The 23552-nt window shown below is 39.6% G+C and overlaps 1 protein-coding gene across 1 annotated transcript; it reads right to left on the reverse strand.

The window, feature by feature from the left end:
* Positions 1-407: 407 nt before the first annotated feature.
* Positions 408-23078, reverse strand: LOC135577011 (growth hormone receptor-like). The gene is given in 7 exon segments (XM_065044451.1): positions 408-1478; positions 1743-1812; positions 4462-4552; positions 5005-5078; positions 5080-5156; positions 13294-13472; positions 22970-23078. Coding segments are annotated over 7 exon segments (1554 nt in total). The 3' UTR covers positions 408-524.
* Between the last annotated feature and the right edge of the window lie 474 nt (positions 23079-23552).

Here is a 23552-nt window from a genome sequence, read left to right on the forward strand (position 1 = left end):
GGTCATCATAATTAACCTACAGTGTGTAGTGTAATAGAAAGTATTTATGTTTTTATGAATGAAATATTAAAATTTTTATATATATATAAATCAAAATGAATGCATTTGTTATTAAAACTTCTTTTGTTTTTTCACCTATATGTTCAGTTCCCAATTATTGATATAAAGATCTCTGCCAACAGCACAATTTTTACTAAATTCTTAGGCTTTAAACCACCCGATTTTTAGCTTTATCAAAAAGCATGATTTACTGTACATTAAAGATAGTCATTTCATTGTTTAGTATTACAAAAATCAACACCCACAAGAACAAGACAGTCACTGCTAGTAAAACAATCTCAAAACAAATTCATAGATAATATTTACAGAACATAATAGGAATATTTTTATTAACATTTTATGTTTCAACATTTCAGATAAAATTATAAGAACCATAAGAAATTTTTAGACTTCATTTTGGTTTCAGTATACAAGCCCAAGCTGACTCTGCTGTGAAATACTGCACACATCTAGTCAAAGAAGAGCTATGGCATGATTTTGTTCAGCTGGTTTGTGCTCACATAACCACAAGACATGTAAAATTCTTTGCCTGGCACAGGCAGTGCAGTTACATTGAGCACAAGGCCTTGTAGAGAGTGAACGATATGAATAGATGTGTAGTCTGGGACAGGCATCTCTGAACTTGGGGTTTCTGTTGTTGAAGCTCCAAGATTGATGCCAGTAGTGGTAAGGTTCTCTATGGTGAAGTAAGCGTCCTCATTACAGCTTTGCTCCTGAACATGTGGCTTATCCTCTTCGTGGGAAGTCACAGCAATACATTTTTTCATATCAGCCTCACAGAAGTAGTCCATGGTGAAGTTTTGTTCTGTGCCGCCTTCACACTGTGCTCTTCCCACCTTGGATTTCTGCCCTGGTGGAAGTACAACACTGCCTGCTGGAGTAATATCACTCACTTGTGTGTAAAAGTCAGTATTTGTCAACGAATTCTGGTTACTTAGCTGGGTATGGATCAATGGTCTAGCTGATTCAAAGCTGTCTGCAAAAGGTGGCCGCAACTGGCTATTTTTGGACTGAGCATTAGTATGCAGCTTTTGGGTGTCTGTGTCGGCAAGACTTGGAAGGGATTCATTATCTTTCCTATGAAGGCACAAGAGATCCTCTTCTTTTTTGGTTACCTTTCTGAACTGATAAATATCAGAGATGGCATCACATGTGTCACTTGCACTGAAGGCTGTCTCTGGAATATCTGGTTTGCAACAACTGGCCCGTCCAGAATCATCATTCTTCACTCCCAAGCAACTCTGCGACTTCAGATGATCTTCAATCAGGAACCTGTCGGTATCTGAGACTCTGTTCTTTTCTTTGGGGTCTTCTATGTCCAACTCAATAAATTCAACCCAATAGTCATCATTGTATAGATGTGTCTTGTAGTTGTCATGGCTGGCTAAGATGGAGTTAACTTCATCTAGCTTTCCTTTCTATTAAGCAAGAAGAAAATAATGTTATAAAGAAAAGAATAAAAATGCTTGCGCTTTTTATGGTGTTAACTTCAGGAAAGGTAACTCTAGCTGATGTAATAATTGCAAAGTGGATTTTTTTTTTTTTTTGCATTTAATGAAAACTAATTCTGTGGCAACTCCCCCATGTCATAATTTTTTCTTACAAAATTGATCTGCCTAGGACAATTGTCACCTGCTACTACTACAATCATTCTCACCGTAGATTTTAGAGCACAATATTACCTTCAAGAGATCTGGGTCAATCCCTTTAATCTTTGGAAATGGAAAAGGAGGAAAAATCAGTATTTTTAACCTGGAAGAAATAAATGATGACTTTTAATTGACAGTAGTCCTTTATGAGGAGTTTAGAAAGAAGAGAGTTTTACATTGTATTTATGCTTTTTAACTTCAAAATGGAAATGTTTGAAGATTCAATTTCAAATAGTGCTAAGGAAAAGAATTATTGTTTTCTCTCATTCCAAATAAAAACCCAGGTTTTCTGCAGCCTTCCTTGTCAAAATTGCATATGTTTATGTGGGAATCCAGTTTGGACTTCAGTCTTTGATAAATTAATGTTCTATAGAAAGAGTAAATTCCTAGAGCACTGTCAGTAGTTTCCCTTTTTACTTAATTTTCAAAGGAACCTGATACATTTATTTTTTTTTTCAGGGACAAAGTAGTCTTGCATAAGCCAAATAAATTTAAATAGGGGAACAGAAAAAAAGGAGTTGGTGAAAACTGTTAATTACTTTAGAACTAATAAATAAAACAGAAACTCAACTGCAAAAAATTAGGCTAATATTTTGCCATCTCTATGACACTTCTGTTTTCTGAATTATTAATGTAACAAGTAATATATAACAACAGGGTTTTACCCTTGTAGAGAAAGAACTAGTAACTTGCTTATGCATGTACATACTGTGGAAATAGATATTATTCTAATTCATCATAAAGTGAATTTGTAATTCTTTGAGAAAAAAAAACCCACAACCAAACAACAAGAAAGAAAAACCAAATAGGAAGATGATTTTTCCATTAATAATAATCCGACAATAATGGGTCATAACTATCTTTTCTATTTAACCTCCTTGCTTCTTTAGCAAACAGATAAACTGTATTTCCCAAAAGGAAAATTCCCTTTCTACTGGGTTATTTGCCTATTTTAGAAGGTAAGTTGTGGGAATGGTAGATCCAAATCCAAATATTAGTTTTGCTGCATTGTTAGTGACCTTGGTGAGGTCCAGGGAGGATCAGAGGGGCCTTAAGAAGTGCTGGAGAGAAATTTAGGCAACTTCTGCTTAACTGTGGCAGGCCCAAATTCCCCAGCTGTTTTTGGTTTTGGCAGACCCTCAAAGTTCTGCCCAGCAAGCCTCAATGAGAGCCAGAAATCCAGTAATTTTTCACCTAATCCCTGGAGAGACAGTATTAGTTGTGCACTGGCTGGGCTCTCAGGGTACTAGTTTAAGATTTGCACTTACAGTTGAATCCACAAATCAGCTATTCTGACACGATTGGGCACTGCTTCTAACAAAACAAACAAAGGAGGGAGAACTACGCTCTGCTCCTTTCTTAGCCTCACATAGTTCAAGACTTCATCTCTCAACTCTTTTAGAGTATGGCCTAACCCTACGGCATCTGTCCTAGGGAGCCTGGTTCAGATCTTGTGAGATCAGAGTTGAGGAAACTATGAACTGATATATTTTCAGATACAGGAGGAAACTGAGCCTGGATATTTTGCATTACTGGAAACCTATGCAGCCTGCTCTTCTGCAGAAGACATTGCCACTCCCACCACCATGTGCACCAGTTTGAAGGAAAGAGTGAAAGTCCATAGGTTCAGAAAAACTTTCCTGATGAAGATCCTCAGTGGAGAAAAACTCCTCCAGCAATCATGATTAGCATGGAAGATACTAATGAGATGGGATCAGAGACATGCTTCAGCCCTCAGGATCTTCTGTGACCAAGCCACTCCTTGCTCAGTGTGCTGATTTTAGTGAGCTCCCGGTCCCACATGCAAGTTGTTCTTGCCCCATTCTGACACATCTAGCTTTTGTCATGCATTTTATCAGGAGCCTTGCTCTTAACTCTGGGATTGAGATGCTATTGCAGGGAGTGACTTCGTTAAGTTAAACACTGCAAAAGCATAGTGCTGTATGCCTAGATTATTTTTTAGAGCTGCTCCAACTGCACCATCTTGTTTTCATTTCAGTGACTTGTCCTTATGCTGGTATGTGCAAAACACCTCAGTGTTCGTTTTCGAAGTGTATATACAAGGCCATCATGCATGTGTGCACTGGGGCTTAACGACAGTGTTGCTCCATAGTCTAGGACAGTACTGGTATGACATCCAAGCTGAATTATTCTGTCAAAACCCATCCCTGAACACACGTATTAGGGGATGAATTCACTTTGGGACCATTTTGTCATTTTTATATATGTGTCATTGTGTCATTTTTATAAATGATACAATCCTGAGCTTTGTTTTATTTTATTCCTGTTACTTATAGGAGCTGCAGTCTATCCACAGAGGCTAAACACTGCCTTATGACTCAAGGTCTTTCCCTTGGCTGGATGAAGAAATAGAGATTAGTGCAATAGTCTAAGAACAAAAACAAATATATAGACATATGTTTGTGTGAAAGTTTTAAACAGTAAGTGTGTAAAAATAGTATTTACAAAATTTGAATGGACTAATAAAAAATCCCCTTCAAAGCCTAAGTAAATTAGCTAAGTAAATACTGTAGCATAAAATGTTCTGCAATCTAAAAGGAACAGGAGCTGTCAACAATATCATATTCTCACTGCTGAAGGCCCAGTACGTACATATGCCAGCATCCATGGAGCTTAAGAGGATGGACAACAATCCTCATAATAGTTTCTAGTCCCCCAGATTTGAAAAAAATTGAAGCACTCTATTTTTTTTAAGTAAGTACACAAAATCTGACAAATAAAAACTCTCTACCTTGGTTGTTTGGACCACAGGATTAAGATCAGTGTTACAGCCAGCCCACCTGCTCCAAAGATAAGAACTAAGAACCACGGAAACTCAATTTCTGAAACAACAGAACAAAAAAATGTTAGCAGGAATCTGCATCTCTGTTGCATCTTTAATTTCATCCTTTTCTTCTGCTGCCTGAGGATTCCAGTCATAACAAATGATAGGAGAATTTTTGGTTACTTAAATGTGAAAGTTCTGTGTTAAGCAGAAATAAAAATACCCTTTTGGTCTCAACAGTTTCCATATTGAATTTCTGAGTCCACTGAGACTCCTTGCAAAGACAGACTGAGTTTTTTAATATAAACAAGATTTTAGTACAAACAACATATGTAGCAATTTGTATATAGAATTTGTATACTACCAATCTCACCAAATTATTTTCATGTAGTAGGCTGAATTATCAATCCATTCAAGCATACAACATCTAAGGTAAGAAGAACCCTCCCCCCAATACACAAAAAGACAGCAGTGGTTATAAAAACACTTTGCTGTACTTCTCTCATTTACCTTCAGCACAATGAACAAATTCAATGCCTTTTTGAGAAAAAGATACATAAAGGATTTCACTGAACTCCCCAAATTGATCGGACTCGTATCTCATAATCTCTTCCCATCTTCAGAGAGTACAGTGGAACCATTGTTGAGAGCCTGGGTTCTAACTGTAAAGACAGAAGGACTGTGATTTGTTTGAGCTGTACTGGAAATTTTATACTGCTTCTCAATTTCAGAAATAAACATTTGAAGGCCTTTTTACTACTTGGAACTTTAAGGATACCATGAGAAGAGTTCAGAGAAAATTCACACCATTTACTTTTGACTTACTAGCCATCAGGTTTTGTTGTGATTCAGGGGACCAAAAGTGGAAAATCCAAGCTCTTTGTAAATACAGTCAGTGAAGAAAGACAGCTGCTCCCAGTTACATGCCATAAGTAGGTGGTGTGAAATAGCTCCCACTGATCTTATTAAGTTGTAAATCCTTTTTACTGTTACAACACATTACTGACTTTACAATGCCAAAAACTTTGTTGAAATAACATAGAAGTCTTAAAACTAATGCAGTACCCATTGCAGAATTAATTTTAAGAAGAAAAATTATTTAAAGACCTTCTAACCTGTATTGTATCTTACAAATGTATTTATTTAGAGAAGACTGCATAGCTCCCAAAATCTTCAACTATATACAATAGGCAATAATGGATACTCTGGGAGAGCTGGTGTCAGATTATGAGTCTTGAGATTTCTATATTAAGTGTTAACTGCAACATACTTAGATACTGCTGCATATCAAAATATGTAGGAAGTCACATTGGAGGTCTTAATATGTGTAATCTCTCTTTACTTCTAATCCTCTTCTAAGAAAATGTATTTTTCTATTCTATTCTATTCTATTCTATTCTATTCTATTCTATTCTATTCTATTCTATTCTATTCTATTCTATTCTATTCTATTCTATTCTATTCTAGCTCTGTCAGCCCAACACAAGTATATAAAAATGCACAAAATAGAAATGCATGTGGCAGATGTTATATTCTACTTTTACTTCAGAATCAAGTATGATACTGGGACCACTCATCATGGGCTAAGAATTAAAACACCTGGAAAACAACAGTCATTGGGGATTTGAAAGCAGTTTGAACAATACAATCCTATAATCACTGTAGCTGCATAATCTAAACTTGAGAACATTCTGTTGGCAGCTACAATCTGTGGAGTTTTGATGATCCCCGGTGGCTCCAGACTCAAGTGTTCTGAGAACTAACCAGTCAGATTTTGGAGGAGGCAGTGATGCCAGACAGATTGCTTATCTCTGCTAGTGGTTGAGCACAAGATACTAGAGAACCATCACTGTACACCACAGAGGTTTTTAACATGAAGATAATCCAGTTGGAAAGTGTTGGGAAGGGAATACAGTTTATACTAGTCCAGTTTACTTATTTTGTGGTATGAAGCCACAAAGAAATAGTACACTAAAGTTTTACTATATATATATATATATATATATATATATATATATATATATATTAAACAATTAGTGAAAATTATTAGGAGAGGGATTCTGGACCATACAAAATTTTATGTACCCCAAATAATGGTGGCACTTGGAAAAGGTAGTATGCAAGCCAAAATAGATCCTCGAAAAACATGAAGTAGAATTACTGTAGCTGTACACCTGAAATTGCAAGAGTTGCTAAAGAGCAGATAATTGATTAGTGGGCAGGATGTCTCTAGTCTATCAATGGACTAACAAAACTTTATGTAAGATACCTGGATGGAGTAAGATGTATAGCCTGGGTAAGGTACAGCATGAAATAAATAGCATTTGTGATATGAATTAAATCAATTAGAAACCATATGAGACATGATAAAAGATAACTAATAAAATGTGGAATATCTTACAGACAGTCACCTTGAGTTACTGAAATGACCTTGACCAAAATAGAATGAAAAACCAGAATGTTTTTGTACAAGAAAATATATTTACAATGTGTTAGCCAAACTGCCAGAGCGCATGCAAGATTAAGTAAACCAATTGCAAGATAACTTTAGGCGTGTGAACAGCTAGCATAAGCCAATCAAAACAGAAAGTTAAATACATGTACAACAGCTACTAGCTATATATTTAAGTGCCTTGCTTAAATAAAGGGTCTCTTGGTTCACCTGCACCAGGAGTCTGTTTGGTCAGTGTGGCGATTAGAAACGACACACACCGGGACACAGACAGAGATGCACGCACAGACAGAGATCTTGTTCAGGAAGGAGTGCCAAGCCAAGCAGAGCAGAGAGCTAAGCTAGGCTGAGGCCTTTATTAGCCATTGACAATTTATAGGATTTACAGATATGGGCCTGGACTAAGATGTTACATAAATGTTGTTTCAATAATTGTTATTAAAAACACACCACACTCATGTTATGTTTGTTTCAGTTACGTTCCCACTCATTCACAGACCAGGCCAAAGGACATTCACACATCATACATACGGGGGCATTTTTCCAACCCAAGATATCATTCTCACTGGCCTGGGCTATCACTTCTTACACTCATAAAAAACATACTTCTGTATAATCTGTCCAAGGCCCTTTAGCTGGAACTGCTGTTCTCACAGTCGGTGTTCCACTAGACACCTGGCCTGTCCCCAAAAACAAGAGGCAGCTGGCTGGCAGTCAAAATGTGAAAAATAATTGGGACGGCTGGGTCATAGACCTACCACAAGGTGGTTTGGAACTCCAAGAAATTGAAAAATGGATTTTTGTCTATATTTCAATTATTCAGGAAAAAATACCTCTCTCGTGCAAATGATAAACACCTCATCAGCTGTATATCGCAATTAGAGGTTTTGGGGTAGTTATACCAGTCCAAATGTATCTAAGGCCACCAACACCCCTTTGAAATTGCCCCCAGGAATATTTTTAATTTGTGGCGATAGAGCCTGGCAAGGGATTCCTTCCCACATAAAAGGAGGGCTATGTTCTTTAGGGAGGTTAACCTTATTATCCCAAAACACATCAACCATTTTAATGCATAAAAGAAAAAAAAGAAGTATTCACGCCTTTGACAAAGATTGTAAGGATAATATAGAATTTTGGGGAATGGATGAAACTGTATTGGCCTCAATTTTTGCGCCCAGAGTTGCAGCAACAAACACTTTGAATACGCTTAACAAATTAGGATGTTGGTTAGCAAAACAGACTAACACCACCTCCTTAGCATTGTCTGGGCTTTTAGCAGATGTTGATTCAATTAGACATGCTACGCTTCAAAATCCTGCTGCCATAGATTTTTTGTTTGTTAGCGCAAGGACATGGTTGTGAAGATTTTGACAGCATGTGTTGTATGAACTTGTCTGATCATTCTGAATCAATTCACAAAGCAATTAGAAGGTTAGATGATATGACCAAGAAATTAACTTATGAAGACTGGGGTTTAGACAAATGGTTGAATGGTTAGGGTATTACAGGATGGATTAAGGATTTAATAAAAAATGGTCTAGTTCTATTGATGGTCATATTAGTAATATTAATGCTTGTCCCTTGTATCTTACGATGTGTACAATGTACAGCAGAAAAATCTATGAAAGGTCTATGGCTAGTTGAAAAACAAAAAGGGGGAGTTGTGGAATTTCTTACAGTCACCTTGAGTTACTGGAATGACCTTGACCAAAACAGAATGAGAAACCAGAATGTTTTTGTACAAGAAAATATATTTACAATGTGTTAGCCAAACTGCCAGAGCGCATGCAACATTAAGTAGACCAATCGCAAGATAACTTAGAGCATGTGAACAGCTAGCATGAGCCAATCAAAACAGAAAGTTAAATGTGTGTACAACAGCTACTAGCTATACATGTAAGTGCCTTGCTTAAATAAAGGGTCTCTTGGTTCACCCGCACCAGGAGTCTGTGTCGTAAATACCTCAATAAAAATTCACGGCAGCATACAGAAAACTCATTTAAAGTATGGGAAGGGGAGCTTGGAACCAGGCTGCTGGGTTGATGGACTTAGTGTATGCTGTTCAGTCAGTGTGCACAGAGTAATGCTTGTGATTGTCATACTAAAGAAATGTGCGACAAACCTGTTGACACACTAATCTGTGTGATTGCGCTGCCTATGTGAGTCTGGAGCTATAGGAGGGAGTTAGACTGTAGAGCAACTGTTTGTCACTAGTCAGCTGGAGCCACTGGGATGCTGAGTGTGTTCTCTGGGCACCCGTGGCAGAGGCTGGTCTAAGTATGACAGGCAACACAGCAACCAAAGCAATGGTTTTCACCACCTTTAACAAAAAAAATAGTGAAAACTGGGAGATGGGCAGTACCAGGGAAAGGTTCAGAGGTACCCCAGGGAAGGCATAGTGCAGGGTTGGGCACCCATACAACACAGTATACCAAATGGAGATATTAGGCTGCATATCTAATGCAGCGTAGGGAGATGAGTTTTGCTCCCCCAAACTAGTAAGCTTTGTATCTCAGCCACAGTGTTATATGGACACAATTATGGTGTTTAGTTGTGGAGTTAGTACTCCATGATTCTTTGCCCTAAGTGCACTTCATTGCAGTGTGAAATGGACCTTTTCCAGCAGAAATTCAACAAGATGAGAGCCGGCAGAGTCCTCCCTGGTCCAGCCCTTTTCACTGAGGACTGAGCTGTGATCACCAATTTCATTCCACATCAGGTGGATCTGAGCCTGTTTTGTTTTGGTGTTTTTGGTTTTTTTTTTAAGTCAAAAGACCAGACCAATTCAAAATAAGATAAACAACTAAAGGAAAATTAGACTTTAAAGATTCCCTGTCACACATACATTTTTAGGCACTTCATGGTTAGACACTTCACTACTAAGTCATCATTCTTCAATACTGCTCAGATTGTGTGTGTTTTCACACCTTATTTGAAAAAAACAGCAGCCTCATAAGGTCCATAAGGTCTGTATAGCTGTTGCTAGTCATGATTGTAAACTTGGATAGACAATAGGGGACAGAATTTTAGTCTACTGAATGTAATGGGTAACACTTCAAAAATAGAATTTTAAAAATATACCCAGCAATAGCTACTAACAATGACGAAAGTTTTTCAAACTGTGATTCAGATTAAATTTGGCTCTGTCCCATGAACAGCCACTATTTGAGTGTGGGGATTTTATTGTTTTTAGGAAAATTTTCAGAAGATAATTTTGAATCTCTTATCACTATAACTTATTGTTGTAACACTTTCCTAATTAATGTTTTAGTCCTCTTTCAATTCATAAGTTATCTATTTTCAATCAATAAATGGTTTAAAAGAATGAATGGTATACATGAAAACAAGTTCATCCCAAAACCTCTAAAAAATACAAACAAGTCTCAGCAAGGGAGAGATTTAGTACAATTTAAGTACTATGAATTCATTTTTGTATCATTTTTTCTATCAGTTATATGTACAAAGCATTATGATATTTTTAAGCAAAGATTATGGTTTGTGTATAAAACTAGTAATAACAGTATAACTGGACATCTCTCTGCTGCTTCGATACTCATTACAAAAGATATTTGTAGCAAAAAATGCTGTCATGGTTTTGTTAAAAACAAGTTTCACTTTTAGTGAATTTGCCTGTCAGCTAAAGCCTTCTTATTAGCTGCATCTTCCTGGAAAGCCAGATAAATGTTTTGGTAGACATAGCAATGGAATGCGAGGTCACTGATAAGGATCGATGCACATCTAGCGAGAGGGGCAATGAGAAACAGGTGACCAAAAACTGACCGAGTATAACATCCCATTCACATGATACTTCATATGAAAGTGGGAGATCACGAGGATCCCTTTTCCTTATGGTAAACATTAGGAGAGGACCTTGCGGGTCGTCCCTGCGAACGGAGGCCTAGTGACAGACTGAATCCAGTTCCGGTTGGCTGCAGAGTCCAGTCTAGGACTTCGGGTGCCAGCCCTTCATCTGCCGGAGCAGTTGCTGGGACTTTTAACACTGGGTTTGTATATTTTGTATTATTTTCTCTATTTTTATTAGTAGCATTAGTAAAACATTTTTAATTTTTCCAACTCTCTTCTCTCTGTCCTTCTTTCCCTCCCAATCGCCTGTCCTTAGTGGGAAGGAGGCTGAAGGGGGAAAGGGGGGAGAGGGGGTTAAAAATACATTTGCCAGGGTTTTATCGTCACCCCGTAATCAAAACCTCGACAAATGCAAAGAGTGAAATCGTTGCTCCAATGTTGTCATTAGGAGTTTTGCAATTGTCTCAGCCTGGACAAAGATTTTGTACAAAAAATTCTCTTTTGTGCTCTAACTGATGTCTCTCAAGGAATTATGCCATGTTTGTGTTTTTAAGCTGAAAGGCACAATAACATACAATATATACAGCTTCAATACAATGTAGTCTATAGTACTATTTTTCTTGAGGCAAGTATAGTATTCAGCAATTCCTTATGTTTTTTGAAAGAAGAAACACTGAACTTCAAACCTTTGCTCTCCTGAGAAGAACTATTCTCAAGGCATGCTGGAATTATTGATGGTACTGGAGCAAGAATAAAGTTTTATTAGGGTATTTATATGATTGATACCTAAGGGCTTTTAAAAAATCAAAACTGTGCATTTTTAAAGAGTTATCTGTGTTGCCACCTGCTTTTGTAAATCACATACTCCGCATATTTTCAGGTTCTTAAGGAGTATTGATATACTGTCTAAACTTGCAGGCTTTAAAATATAGAAGTTATACAGTAAGTGTAGCTTAAACTAGTATAGAAAGAAATTCAGACAAGTATTAGGAAAAAGTTTTAGACATTATAGGCCTGTTTGGCTGTAGACTTACTAATAAGGAACAGGATAAACAGAAAATGCTAACACTGAGAAGGATCAGAGGTGAGGAGGGGTCCAAGGTCTTTCATAGATTAAGGCCAACCAACCAACTTGACCATGTTTTAGTTGGTAAATTTGCCTTTTGCATATTAAGACAAATTCATAACAGTATTATCTGCCTGCCTTCTTTCAGTTAACTCACTTCATATTAATAAGAAAGTAAAGGAAGGGTTCTGCTCCGAAATGATGTTCTTATTGCATTGAACTGGTATTCAGGAAGAAGTCTCTGCAAATATTCCATGACACACTGGCACTTAGCCTATGCATTCAGGTAAGATGGGTGCAATTTTTTCCCTATAACAGGAAAAATAGCTATATGAGAACTCAGTGATTTTCAAATTGTTGTCATTAGCACTTTAAAGAATGAATCCTGTCTGCAATTGCTAACCTAAAGATGCATAAATCATTTCAGCTTTAGGTCAGTCTGACAAAGATAAGGGTGACTTGCAAAACACCTAATCACAAAGTACAAAGACTACTGACCTTGCAGCTTTAGACATTTTGAAGACTGCACAATTAGTTGATTCTTGCTTTAACACATATCTCAAGACTGCTGGATAAAGTGTCCTTTAGCTGAATGTTGCTCATTATACACTAAAATGATTATGTAACCAGTATGTAAATTTGTGACCAACTGGCTCTTTAGGACTAGCCTGAGTAGTGATAAGTTTTTGTATATAATGCCCGTTACTTTTCTTTCTGGTATGCTGGATATATTCCAGCATCCAGGCTTGTGCAACTCTGTAACAAACAATATCTTGTTTCTGTGTGCTACAATTTGTCTTTTTTTGCACACCAGGTAACAGAATCCTGGTTTTGGGACAACAAAATGAAAATGTATAAGATTTAGGGTATAAACATTTTGTCTTTTCATGGACTATCCATATAGTCACAAATATAACATTGCTGTCTGATATGAAATCTGTATGTCTTATATATGTTGCATTGTTTTTACTTGCTTATTGTATCAAATTTTAAATTATAACTCCAAGCTCTTATTTCTTTTTTTTTTTTTTTTAATCTATTGAAATGATATTTATAAGTATTATAACCTTACAGCTACCCTGAAAAATCTGGAGTGACACAGTGACATTTTCCAACCATAATATTCCTGTTCCAAATACTAAAAATACCATGAACTGTTTCAAATAGTTGAGGTTTAGGAAAACAATAGAGAAATATTTTATCCTTGATAAAACTTGTATGTATGTGACTATCGCTGTACTTCCTAATCTAACACAGGGATTTCAGGGTCTCTGTGTGCTAACTATCTTGACAAATAAAATTAAAATGTTTGCCAAAAAAAATAAGAAGAATATGGGCATATTATTTAAGATTTAAGGTATCATCTAGTTAGCAATTACAATCCTTTTGCTTTTCATAACAGCAGTACAAAAATGTTAAGGACAGAACAAACCTGCACTGTACTATGATTATTGTATAATAAAGATTTGCTTCATACCTCCTTCCATTTTGTCTCATTAACTTCTTTGTACTGCAATTCATACTCCAGAGTAATCCATCCCTTCTGAACATCAGCTGTTGGTGGTGGTTCCCATCTTACTTGGATATCCCCATGGATCCAAGTCTGACTAGTATTTAGCAGAGTCCAGTTAAGGTGGACAGGGGGATCAGGTAGCACTGTTTAAACAGAGTATTTGGAATAAACCAGACAGTTTTCAATGAGAAATGACCATTCTTACTACATGCTGTTAAATGATTTCAGGACTAAAAAAACATATTAAGCAAACATTTTCTGATTAAAGTCTAAACCTATGAATCAATAACAGCCACTACAAGTTTGGTAACAAGAAGGCACCCTGCCATTGGCAGTAGACATACTCTGAATAAATCTTACCTGAATGACTAATGAAGACTAAGAATGTATTACATATTACACTACATTTTTCAATAGCAGCTTATAAGACACTGAGACATAAACAGTTCTCCGTCAAATCTTAAATTTAGAGTTCTCACTATAAATAAAAACAATAATTGGAGTAACACAGAAAGATAAATATTTAATAAGTACTTCAGAAATAATGTAGAAATACATTGAAAAACTATGGTATCTGAAAAACTACTAATTTTGCTCAGCTGAAGAAAAGAGAAGAGTGGGTATTGTAGTCACTTGCAGGAATAAAGTGTTAATTGCCTATATAGACACCACTGCTCTGAACAAGCAATAATGTCTGGAAAATCCCAGACAGTCACAATTCATATGTAATAAATATAAATTCTAGCTTATAAATGCTAAACATCCTGATTTTGCAGATTAGTGTTGATTCAGGAACAACAACCTATTTGGTTCCAGAACTTTGCTGAATCAAAATTTTAACGCCATCCTTGCTCACGCGGAACAAAGGGATGTATTATAGCATCCATTACAAAGGGCTCAGACTGATAGCAAAGGCAAACTCATCTGCAGACATTTGAGACATCATTCATAAAGAGAAACCACGTATTTGCGTTTATCCTTTTAGCTTTCTTCCAACCTGGGCAATATTTTCTGGTGTGGATCACATTACATATGTTACAAAACCAAATCCCTTCTTACATATCCTGTGGTTTAGAAACTGATCTTTCTGAAAGGGAGAATATTTAAATACAGTATGAATAATAGGAAAGCTTATAGAATCACACCTATTGTGGTATAAAAATACAGAGACTCCGCCCCATTGACCACGACTCTCTGGCTTCTTCCCTTCAGCCAGTTCGCAGTCCACCTCACTACTCAGTCATCCAGACCACACTCCCTCAGTTTAGCTGTAAGGATGCTGTGGGAGACTGTGCCAAATGCCTTGCTGAAGCCAAGGTAGACCACATCCACCGCTCTGCCATCATCCATCCATCTTGTTATGTCCTCATAAAAGTCAATGAGGTTGGTCAAGCACGAATTCCCCTTGGTGAAGCCATGATGACTGCCCCTAATGACCCTCTTATCCCTGATATGCCTTGAGATGGCACCAAGGATAAGTCCTTCCATCACTTTCCCAGGGATGGAGGTGAGGCTGACAGGTCTATAGTTACCCGGGTCCTCCTTCTTGCCCTTTTTGAAGACTGGAGTGACATTTGCTATCCTCCAGTCCTCAGGCACCTCTCCCGTCTCCCAAGACTTGGCAAAGATGATGGAGAGTGGTCCAGCAATGACCTCAGCCAGCTCCCTCAGCACTCGCGGGTAGATCCCATCCGGACCCATGGATTTATGGATGTCCAGATTGCCTAATTGCTCCCTAACCCAGTCCTCATCAACCGAGGCAAACTCCTCCACTGTCCTGACTTCCTCTGGGGCCTCAGCGGTACGGGGCTCCTCAGGACAGCCTCCGGCAGAGTAGACAGAGACAAAGAAGGCATTCAGTAACTCTGTATCTTCTTCTCTGTATCTTCTGTCACCAGGGCACCCACCCCATTCATCAGTGGGCCTACATTGCCTCTGGTGTTAGTTTTACCTGCCACGTATTTGAAGAAGCTCTTCCTTTTGTCCTTGACCCCTCTCGCCAGGTTTAATTCTAAGGAGGCCTTAGCTTTCCTAGTTGCCTCCCTGCACCCTCTGACAACAGCCTTATATTCTCCCCAAGTGGCCAGCCCCTCCTTCCATGATCTGTAGACTCTCCTCTTCCACTTGAGCTTACCCAGCAGATCCCTGTTTAACCACACAGGTCTCCTGGCTCCCTTCCCTGACTTCCCATGTGTCGGAATGCTCTGATCTTGAGCCTGGTAAAAGCAGTCCCTGAACAATAACCAACTATCTTGGGCCCCTTTACCTTCAAGCAGCCTTGCCCATGGGATTTCCCTTAGCAGTTGCTTGAAAAGGCCAAAGTTGGCCCTACTGAAGTCCAGGGTTGCAGGTTGCTATTCTGTTCCTGCCACAGGAGATCCTGAACTCTACCATCTCATGGTCGCTGCAACCAAGGCAGCCCTCAACCTCTACTGCTTCAACCAGACCCTCCTTGTTAGTGAGGATGAGGTCCAGCAGTGCACCTCTCCTAGTCGGCTCCTCCACCCTTTGCATCAGAAAGTTATCGTCAAGGCACTGGAGGAACCTCCTAGACTGTGGCTGGCTGGCCGAGTAGTCCTTCCAGCAAACATCAGGGAAGTTAAAGTCCCCCACAAGAACCAGGGCCTGTGACTGTGAGGCTGCTCTCAGCTGACTGTATAAGGCCTCATCAACTTCCTCATCCTGATCTGATGTGGTGGCCTATAGCAGACACCCACAACGGTATCACCCTTGCCAGCCTGCCCCTTAATTTTCACCCATAGACTCTCAACTCGCCCCTCATCCGTGCCTGGACAGTGCTCAATACATTGTAGTTGCTCTCTCACCTAAAGAGCAACTCCACCACCACGCCTGGCTGGCCTGTCTTTCCTGCCTTTATTCCCATCCATAAACTGATTCATCCACTGGAGAGCCAAGGAGTCATCAGCAAGACTCGCTTACCCTTTAACAGTCCCATACGGCCAGTGCAAAAGTCTAATGGAGAGTGGAGACTAACAGTAGACTATCATGGCATGAATGAAGTCACGCCACTACTGAGTGCCACTGTGCTGGACATGCTGGAACTTCAATACCAACTGGAGTCAAAAGCAGCAAAGTGGTATGCCACAACTGATATCATTAATGCATTTTTGTCAATCCCTTTGGCAGCAGAGTGCAGGCCACAGGTTGCTTTCACTTGGAGGGGTGTCCGGTACACTTCCCCAGGGGTGGAAACACAGCCTTACCATTTGCCATGGACTGATCCAGACTGCACTGGAACAAGATGAAGCCCTGGAACACCTGCAATGCATTGATGACATCATCATGTGGGGCAATACATCAGAATAAGGTTTTGAGAAAGGGAAAAAACTAGTAAAAATCCTTCTGGAAACCAGTTTTGATAAAAGAAAGTAAGGTCAAGGGACCAGCACAGGAGATCCAGGTTTTAGGAATAAAATGGCAAGATGAATGTCTTCAGATCCAATGGATGTGATCAGCAAAATAGCAGCTATGTCTGCACCAACTAGTAAAAAGGAAACACAAGCTTTCTTGGGCATTGTGGGTTTTTGGAGAATGCATATTTCAAGCTACAGTCAGATTGTGCACCCTCTCTATCAAGAGACCTGGAAGAAAAAACATTTCAAATGGGGCCCTGAACAATGACAAGCCTTTGAACAAATTAAACAGGAGATTGTTCATACAATATCCCTTGGGCCAATCTGGGCAGGACAAGATGTAAAAAAATGTGCTCTACACTGCGGCCATGGGAGAATGGCCCTACCTGGAGCCTTTGGCAGAAAGCATCAGGTGAGACTCGAGGTCGACTCCTTGGATTTTTCCTTGTAGTCCTCTGAACCATGATACACAGTGTAAATAAGAATAAAGCCAGGGTCCTTGCTGCACTCACTGTGAACCTGATGTAGGGGAGATGTGAGAAGGGCAGGATGTGCAGTTCCAGCTAAAGGGCCTTGGACAGGTAATACAGAAGTATTTTTTTTATGAGTGTAAGGAGTGATAGCCCAGGCCAGTGAGAATGATACCTCGGGTCAGAAAACCACCCCCATATGTATGACATACAAATGTTGGGCCTGGGCATGTGAATGAGTGGGTCAGAACGCTGCCCACAAGATATGCATGGGAACATGACTGCAAACAGACACAACATGATTGTGGTGTGTTTGGAATAACAATTATTGAAAAAACATCCTGTTTAACCTCTTGGTTCAGGCCCATATCTGTAAACCTATAAATTAATAACTGTTAATAAGAGTCAGCTCTGTCTGGCTCTCTTCTCGCTGCTAACAAGAACTCTGTCTGTGCGTCTCTGTGTGCATCTGTATGCGTGATTCTCATTGCTGCAGTTTCAGATTTGCTTTTGTTTTGTGTTATCCTACTCTGATTTTATTTGAAATAAATTTCCTTTCGCCCTATTGTTTGCTACGTGGGAGAAGAGCCCAACAGCCTCCATGCTACAACGTCCTTTCAGGTAGTTGTTGAGAGCTATGAGGTCTCCCCTCAGTCTCCTTTCCTCCAGGCTAAACACATATTAGGTGAAATTATTCCTCGTGTGTCCAGCACTGTAAATACATACCTTCTTTACAATCTCAAGGGTTGTAAGGTCATTTCCGCACCTCATTTTGGTGAGCCAGCCAGGAGGGCGTTTTGCTCGGCTGCATGAACAGCTGGGAATGGACGGCTTTAGCACACCCCAAAGTATTTTTTCGGAAGACCTCCATTCCCAGCTGGTCATTTGTGGAAGCAGACAAAAGACATCAGGCTCAAATAGTGGATAAGGTATGTTGCAATAAAATTACATTTGATTGCATTTGGCGGGGAGCCAGTAAGATGTGAAGGGACGCCTTACACGTGGCCAGAGTTTCCGCAGTGGTATTTGGTGTAGAGATACCTGGGAAGTGGGAGCTGCTGTCTGAGAGTCGGCCGCTAGTGATCTTGGGAGTATATCGAGCAACCCCGAGATTTCTGCATTCCGGTTTCGGGAGCCAGGATGGACCTTTGCTAATGATATTAGCAAGGGTGAATCCTGATAAAAGAAAGTTCGAAACAATATTGTATTCACTTGTGGCTTGAATGTGGGATTGTAGCAATTGGTGGCAATTAATGTTGTTCTGCAGAATTTGGGAAAAATAGGATGAAGTACAGTACTGTAAGTTAATTTGCTCTTATTGTTATCTAATATTCTGAGACCAGGAAAGGATTTCATATTGAATTTATGTGCTAGTCGGAGATACGGAAAAAGAACAAACTAAATGTTGTGATGGATGTGAGCTTGGGAGAGGTTGTGTTTAAAAGTGGCTAGAATATGAACTGAATTGGATCTAGGAAAATGGAAATAATGGACTTATGTTTAATATGCTGTTTTTCTGACATCTGCAAAAGGTAAATGGGACTGGGGAATGTAACTATTGCTGAGCTGATTGGAATTGCATATAAAGCGTATTATGACTGGAATTAAATGGAAAAACAAAAAAAGTGAAATATCCCAGGCCTGTGTTGTAACATAAATTTCAGGCCTGTGCCAAGCTGCAAGATAAAATCAACCTCCCCCGTCCGCATGGCCTTGCCTGTGTCTAAACTGCAGCAAGGAGAGAAAGAAGAAAAAAAAAATAGAAAAACCACTGCTAGAAGTGGCGAAGGGGGCGGGGCAAGCCGTATGCCTCTCAGGGTAGCCTCTTGCACCGGAAATGGTGCAAGCTCCCCTAGAGAAATTATAGAAACTGAGTGCAACAGAAAGTAGAAATTTGGAAATGTCATAAGATGAAGCTTGGCGAGTATTTAGTAACAGGGAAGAGGAAGATTGTTGAAAGGATAAGAAAGTAGGGAACTAAAGAGGTTGGAAGGCTGTCGTGGTTGAGACAGACAAACGACATAGACCAAGTTCTTCCAGGATGAAAGTAGTAGATGCCATTTATTGCCACAAGTGCATTTTTATACAGTTTTACCAATTAATGTGTCTCTTCATTACTGGTTACAAGTTACAGCAGTAACATCTCATTGGCTACTTTTGCTATCATCAGTGTTACTCTTCTACTCCCTTCTCTCTCACGGGTACATCCTTAACATCCTTAACATTTCACCCTCAGACTCCTTCATGCAGTATTACAGTTCTCTAGCAGTAACATTGCTTGGGGGAGGGGCGCGGGGGGGAATAAAACCTCCTTCTCGCCCCCATCTGAGATGGCAAGACGTCCAGCCCAGCATGAAAACAAATCAGTTCAAACTCCACATTAAACCAGCCTGGCTGCACTCCACACCCAAATTAGTACCAGTCTGACCCAGAGAAGCACTGAGCACTCTGACCCCCCAAAGCTGACCAGTGTGAAAAGACCGACTTCAGCAAGGAGGTAAAATGATGAATTCTTTCCCCAGATGTGTCAAAACCTAGGAAACAAGACTGAAGCAAAAAGAAACAACACCAGCAACCCCTGATTCAAAGCCAAGAAGCAACGCAGTGCCACAACAAGGATGGATGACAACACTTCAGGAAAAAAAAAGACAGAGCAGGGGGAGTAAAGCCCCCCTTTCTCCGCTTAGCAGTGGGCAAACAGGTTTTCCTTTTTTTGTTTGTTTGTTTGGTTTTTGTTTGTTTGTTTGTTTGTTTGTTTTTGTTTTTTGTTTTGTTTTGTGGGGGTTTTTTGTTTGTTTGTTTGTGGTTTTTTTTCTTTTTCTTCTTGCTGCAGTTCAGATGTACCAAGGCCACGCAGCTGGCGTAATCGCTGGTACGAAGTGGGAGGCTCTGGCAAACTCCTCGGTTGCAATGAGCTGAGTTTTTCAGGCCTGTGTCAAGCTGCAAGATATTTATATACAAACTGTACAACACAGGCCTGGGATATTTTGCTCTTTTGTTTTCCCATTTCATTCCAACCATAATACACTTTATACGCAATTCCAAGTAGCTCAGCAATAGTTACATTCCTTAGCTCCATTTACCTTTTACAATTGACAGATGTCAAAAAACAGTATATTAAACATCAATCCACTCCAGTTTCCTAGATCCACATCAGTTCATATACTAGCAACTTTTAAATACAACCTCATACAATACCAAGTTCACATCCATCATAGCATTTAGGTGTTTGTTTTGTTTCTGTTTTTGTTGTTGTTGTTGTTTTTGTTGGGGGTTTTTTTGTTCTTTCTTTTTTGTGTGGTTTTTTTTTTTTTTTTTCAATGCGAATCAGATTTTAACAATTTAAATTCTTTTCTGGTCTCAAAATTGGCAAATTAACTTACAGTACCATACTTCACCAAATTTTGTCCCAAGTTCTGCAAAACAACATTAATTGCAATACAGCACTAAAACCCAGAATTCCACATTTAAGCCACATTTGAGTACAGTATCATTTCAAGTTTTCTTTTTTTCAGAATATTTCCCCAAAAGTTACTCTAACGTGTAAGGATGCATCCTACAGGGGAGCAAGGTGGTATTTTAGCAGTGGAACCGGTTCCCATTTTATAATTATCTCCCCAAACAAAATTCTTTTGGTACCAAATATATATATATGCAAACTAAAATACTGAGCTCAGATATGAAAACCAAATACCAAGTTCAAATATGCAGATGGATCACAGTTACACTTATTCAAGACAATATCTCGATTTTTGCATTGCACCTTTGAACTGCTTACTGCTCAGCCAGGCAGAGGTACTGCTGGGTCTCCCTGACAAAACAGGTCAGTGCGCGCTGGAGCCCCATCGGCACCTGCCCCCCCGCTGCCGCAGCAAGCCGGAGTGGGCAAGGCTTTTATTAGTGTCTCATCTGGTGTGCTACAACTGTTATCCCAAAAACAGGATTCTTTACCTGGTGTGCATACACAAGAGCCAAATTTAGTACATCGTGATGAGACACAGCCTATCACAGAGTTGCGCAAGTCTGAATGTCGGAATAAAGCTAGCATGCTAGAAAGAAAAATAACAGCTACCACACACAAAATTTTACCATCACATTCACGCAGTAAAGAACTAAATTGCTCATGATCTTCTGTATTATCACAAAACGCACATTTTGAGTCCATGGATTCTCATTATTTGTCTCTGAACTCACCGTACCACACAACAAAGACCTACTAAAACTGCAACATGCTTAAACAGATACCCACAAAGAAAACAGGTTAATGAGGAAAGCATCTTGCAGACTTCAGCAAGTTTACTGTGACCTGTGTGTTATCAGTTAACTCTCTCTCAGCTTGTTGAAGTTCAAACCGTTCCAGCTGTAAAACTGTCTGTAACGATCTAATGATCTCTTGTAGAGATTTATTTTGTCCTGCTCTTCTCACCTTAAAAACAACATTAATTGCAACAAAGTATTATACTTCAAGGTTCTGTCCTCCGGCCACTTTTCCCATTCATCTAACTGACACAGCAGCCACCATTTACCATAATATTTCACAAGATCTTCCTTCCTCATATTTCCAAGCGCTTTCCTATGTTTTAAAACACCTCCAAATACTGATTTCTTAGGAACACGACTGAAAACAGTCGTTTCCGACCCCATCTCATAAGCAAAAACCATGAGAAGAGGGAGGGAGGGAGGGGGGGAAGCGCAGCGTTGCTTGCAGCGTGAGTGGGAAAAGCGGGGAGAAGGTTTTACGGTGTACTTATACCACAAAGAAACAATTCTAACAACAACCAGTAAAACAATCAACTCACCTTCCTGACAAGCTGCTTGATTTTCAGAGAGGCAATACACAGAAACAGATAACATGTACTGTAAAACCCGCAGGTAACACGTTGATAGCAAATATTAGCATTCTCTACTGCTAATTTCAACACTAGTGCTTCCTTAGCTTCTAAGTTTTCAACCTGCTTATAGATGGCCTCTTGAATATGGTCAATAAATTGTGTGTAATTCTCATTGGGACCCTGATTAATAGTTGCAAATGATTTGGCTGCTTTGTTGGTTTCAGGCACCTTTATCATAGCTTGATATGCAAGGTCCGTTGACTGCCTCAGGATTTCAGAAAGTTATCGTGCCTGTAATTGTGGTGTGCCAATTAGTGTCTCTTCCAAGAGTTGGGGGATACCTGCCCCTTTCAACGAATCCCCATCGTTCCGCCCTAAATGATCTAGAGCTGTTACATTGCATAGGTCTAATTTTGCTTTGAGTCTTTCATGGTTTTTATCTGATCTCGGGGCAACTCGTACACATACTCCTTTTAACTTTTCATGAATATGCTGCAAACCCTCATCTTCAACCGAGTCATCAGATAACGTGGACTTGAACAGTGCTGGAGAATCATTAGTGACTGGGGGGTTCGGGTTTGGAACAGTGCCGTTTTGTTTTGTTTTGTTTTTTTAAATCTAGTCCAGAGAAGCCACCCCCCTCCGCTGTCTCTGCATGTTCCCGTTGCTCTTTTAATCCTCTCAAAGACTCTAGCAACAAGTGCCATGTTGTTAAAAGTTCAGTTGTTTCTTTGGATCTTTCACTAGTGCTTTGCTCCATAGTAACATAGTCCTTCGTAAAGTCAATTCCAGAAGGCTAATACCCTGCTTCTTCAGAAGCAACTTCCATGTAGATAATATAATACCCTCTTCTTTAGATAAGTTCCACCCCCGCCGTTCCCGGTAGCTCACCAACTCTTGGCGTGGTGTCTTTTCAAGGATCCGGATCTTCGGTAGCTCCCTCCTGCTGCTCTGTCAGCTGTACCGGGCTCCGTCTCCACAGCTCGTCTTCGGCTGTCACGGCTTCGCCGCTGTCTCTTCTTCATGCGAGATCCTTCTTCATGCAGGATCACGTCGGGGTCACCATATGTCATGGTTGAGATGGACAAATGACATAGACCAAGTTCTTCTAGGATGAAAGTAGTAGATGCCATTTATTGCCACAAGTGCATTTTTATACAGTTTTACCAATTAATGTGTCTCTTCATTATTGGTTACAAGTTACAGCAGTAACATCTCTTTGGCTACTTTTGCTATCATCAATGTTACTCTTCTACTCCCTTCTCTCTCACGGGTACATCCTTAACATCTCTGGATACTCCTTTACTCCCTCCCATCTTTCTCACAGGTAGGCCTTAATATCTTCAAGGCTAATTTCTGTTCCCATGCCCTCCATCAGGGAATCCATGGACCCACCGTAGTCCCCCACAGAAGGCTTTGAAAGCCTTTAGTGAGAGATTAACGTACATTGGGAACATGAATGTTGGAGAAGGTACAGAGGAAGCAGGCAGAGAGAGAAAGGCATAGCAGCAAGTTTTGAAAAAGACTGAAGAGAACCTGGAATGAAC

This window comes from Columba livia, chromosome W, assembly GCF_036013475.1.
Source record: "Columba livia isolate bColLiv1 breed racing homer chromosome W, bColLiv1.pat.W.v2, whole genome shotgun sequence".
Classification (NCBI taxonomy): Eukaryota; Metazoa; Chordata; class Aves; order Columbiformes; family Columbidae; genus Columba; species Columba livia.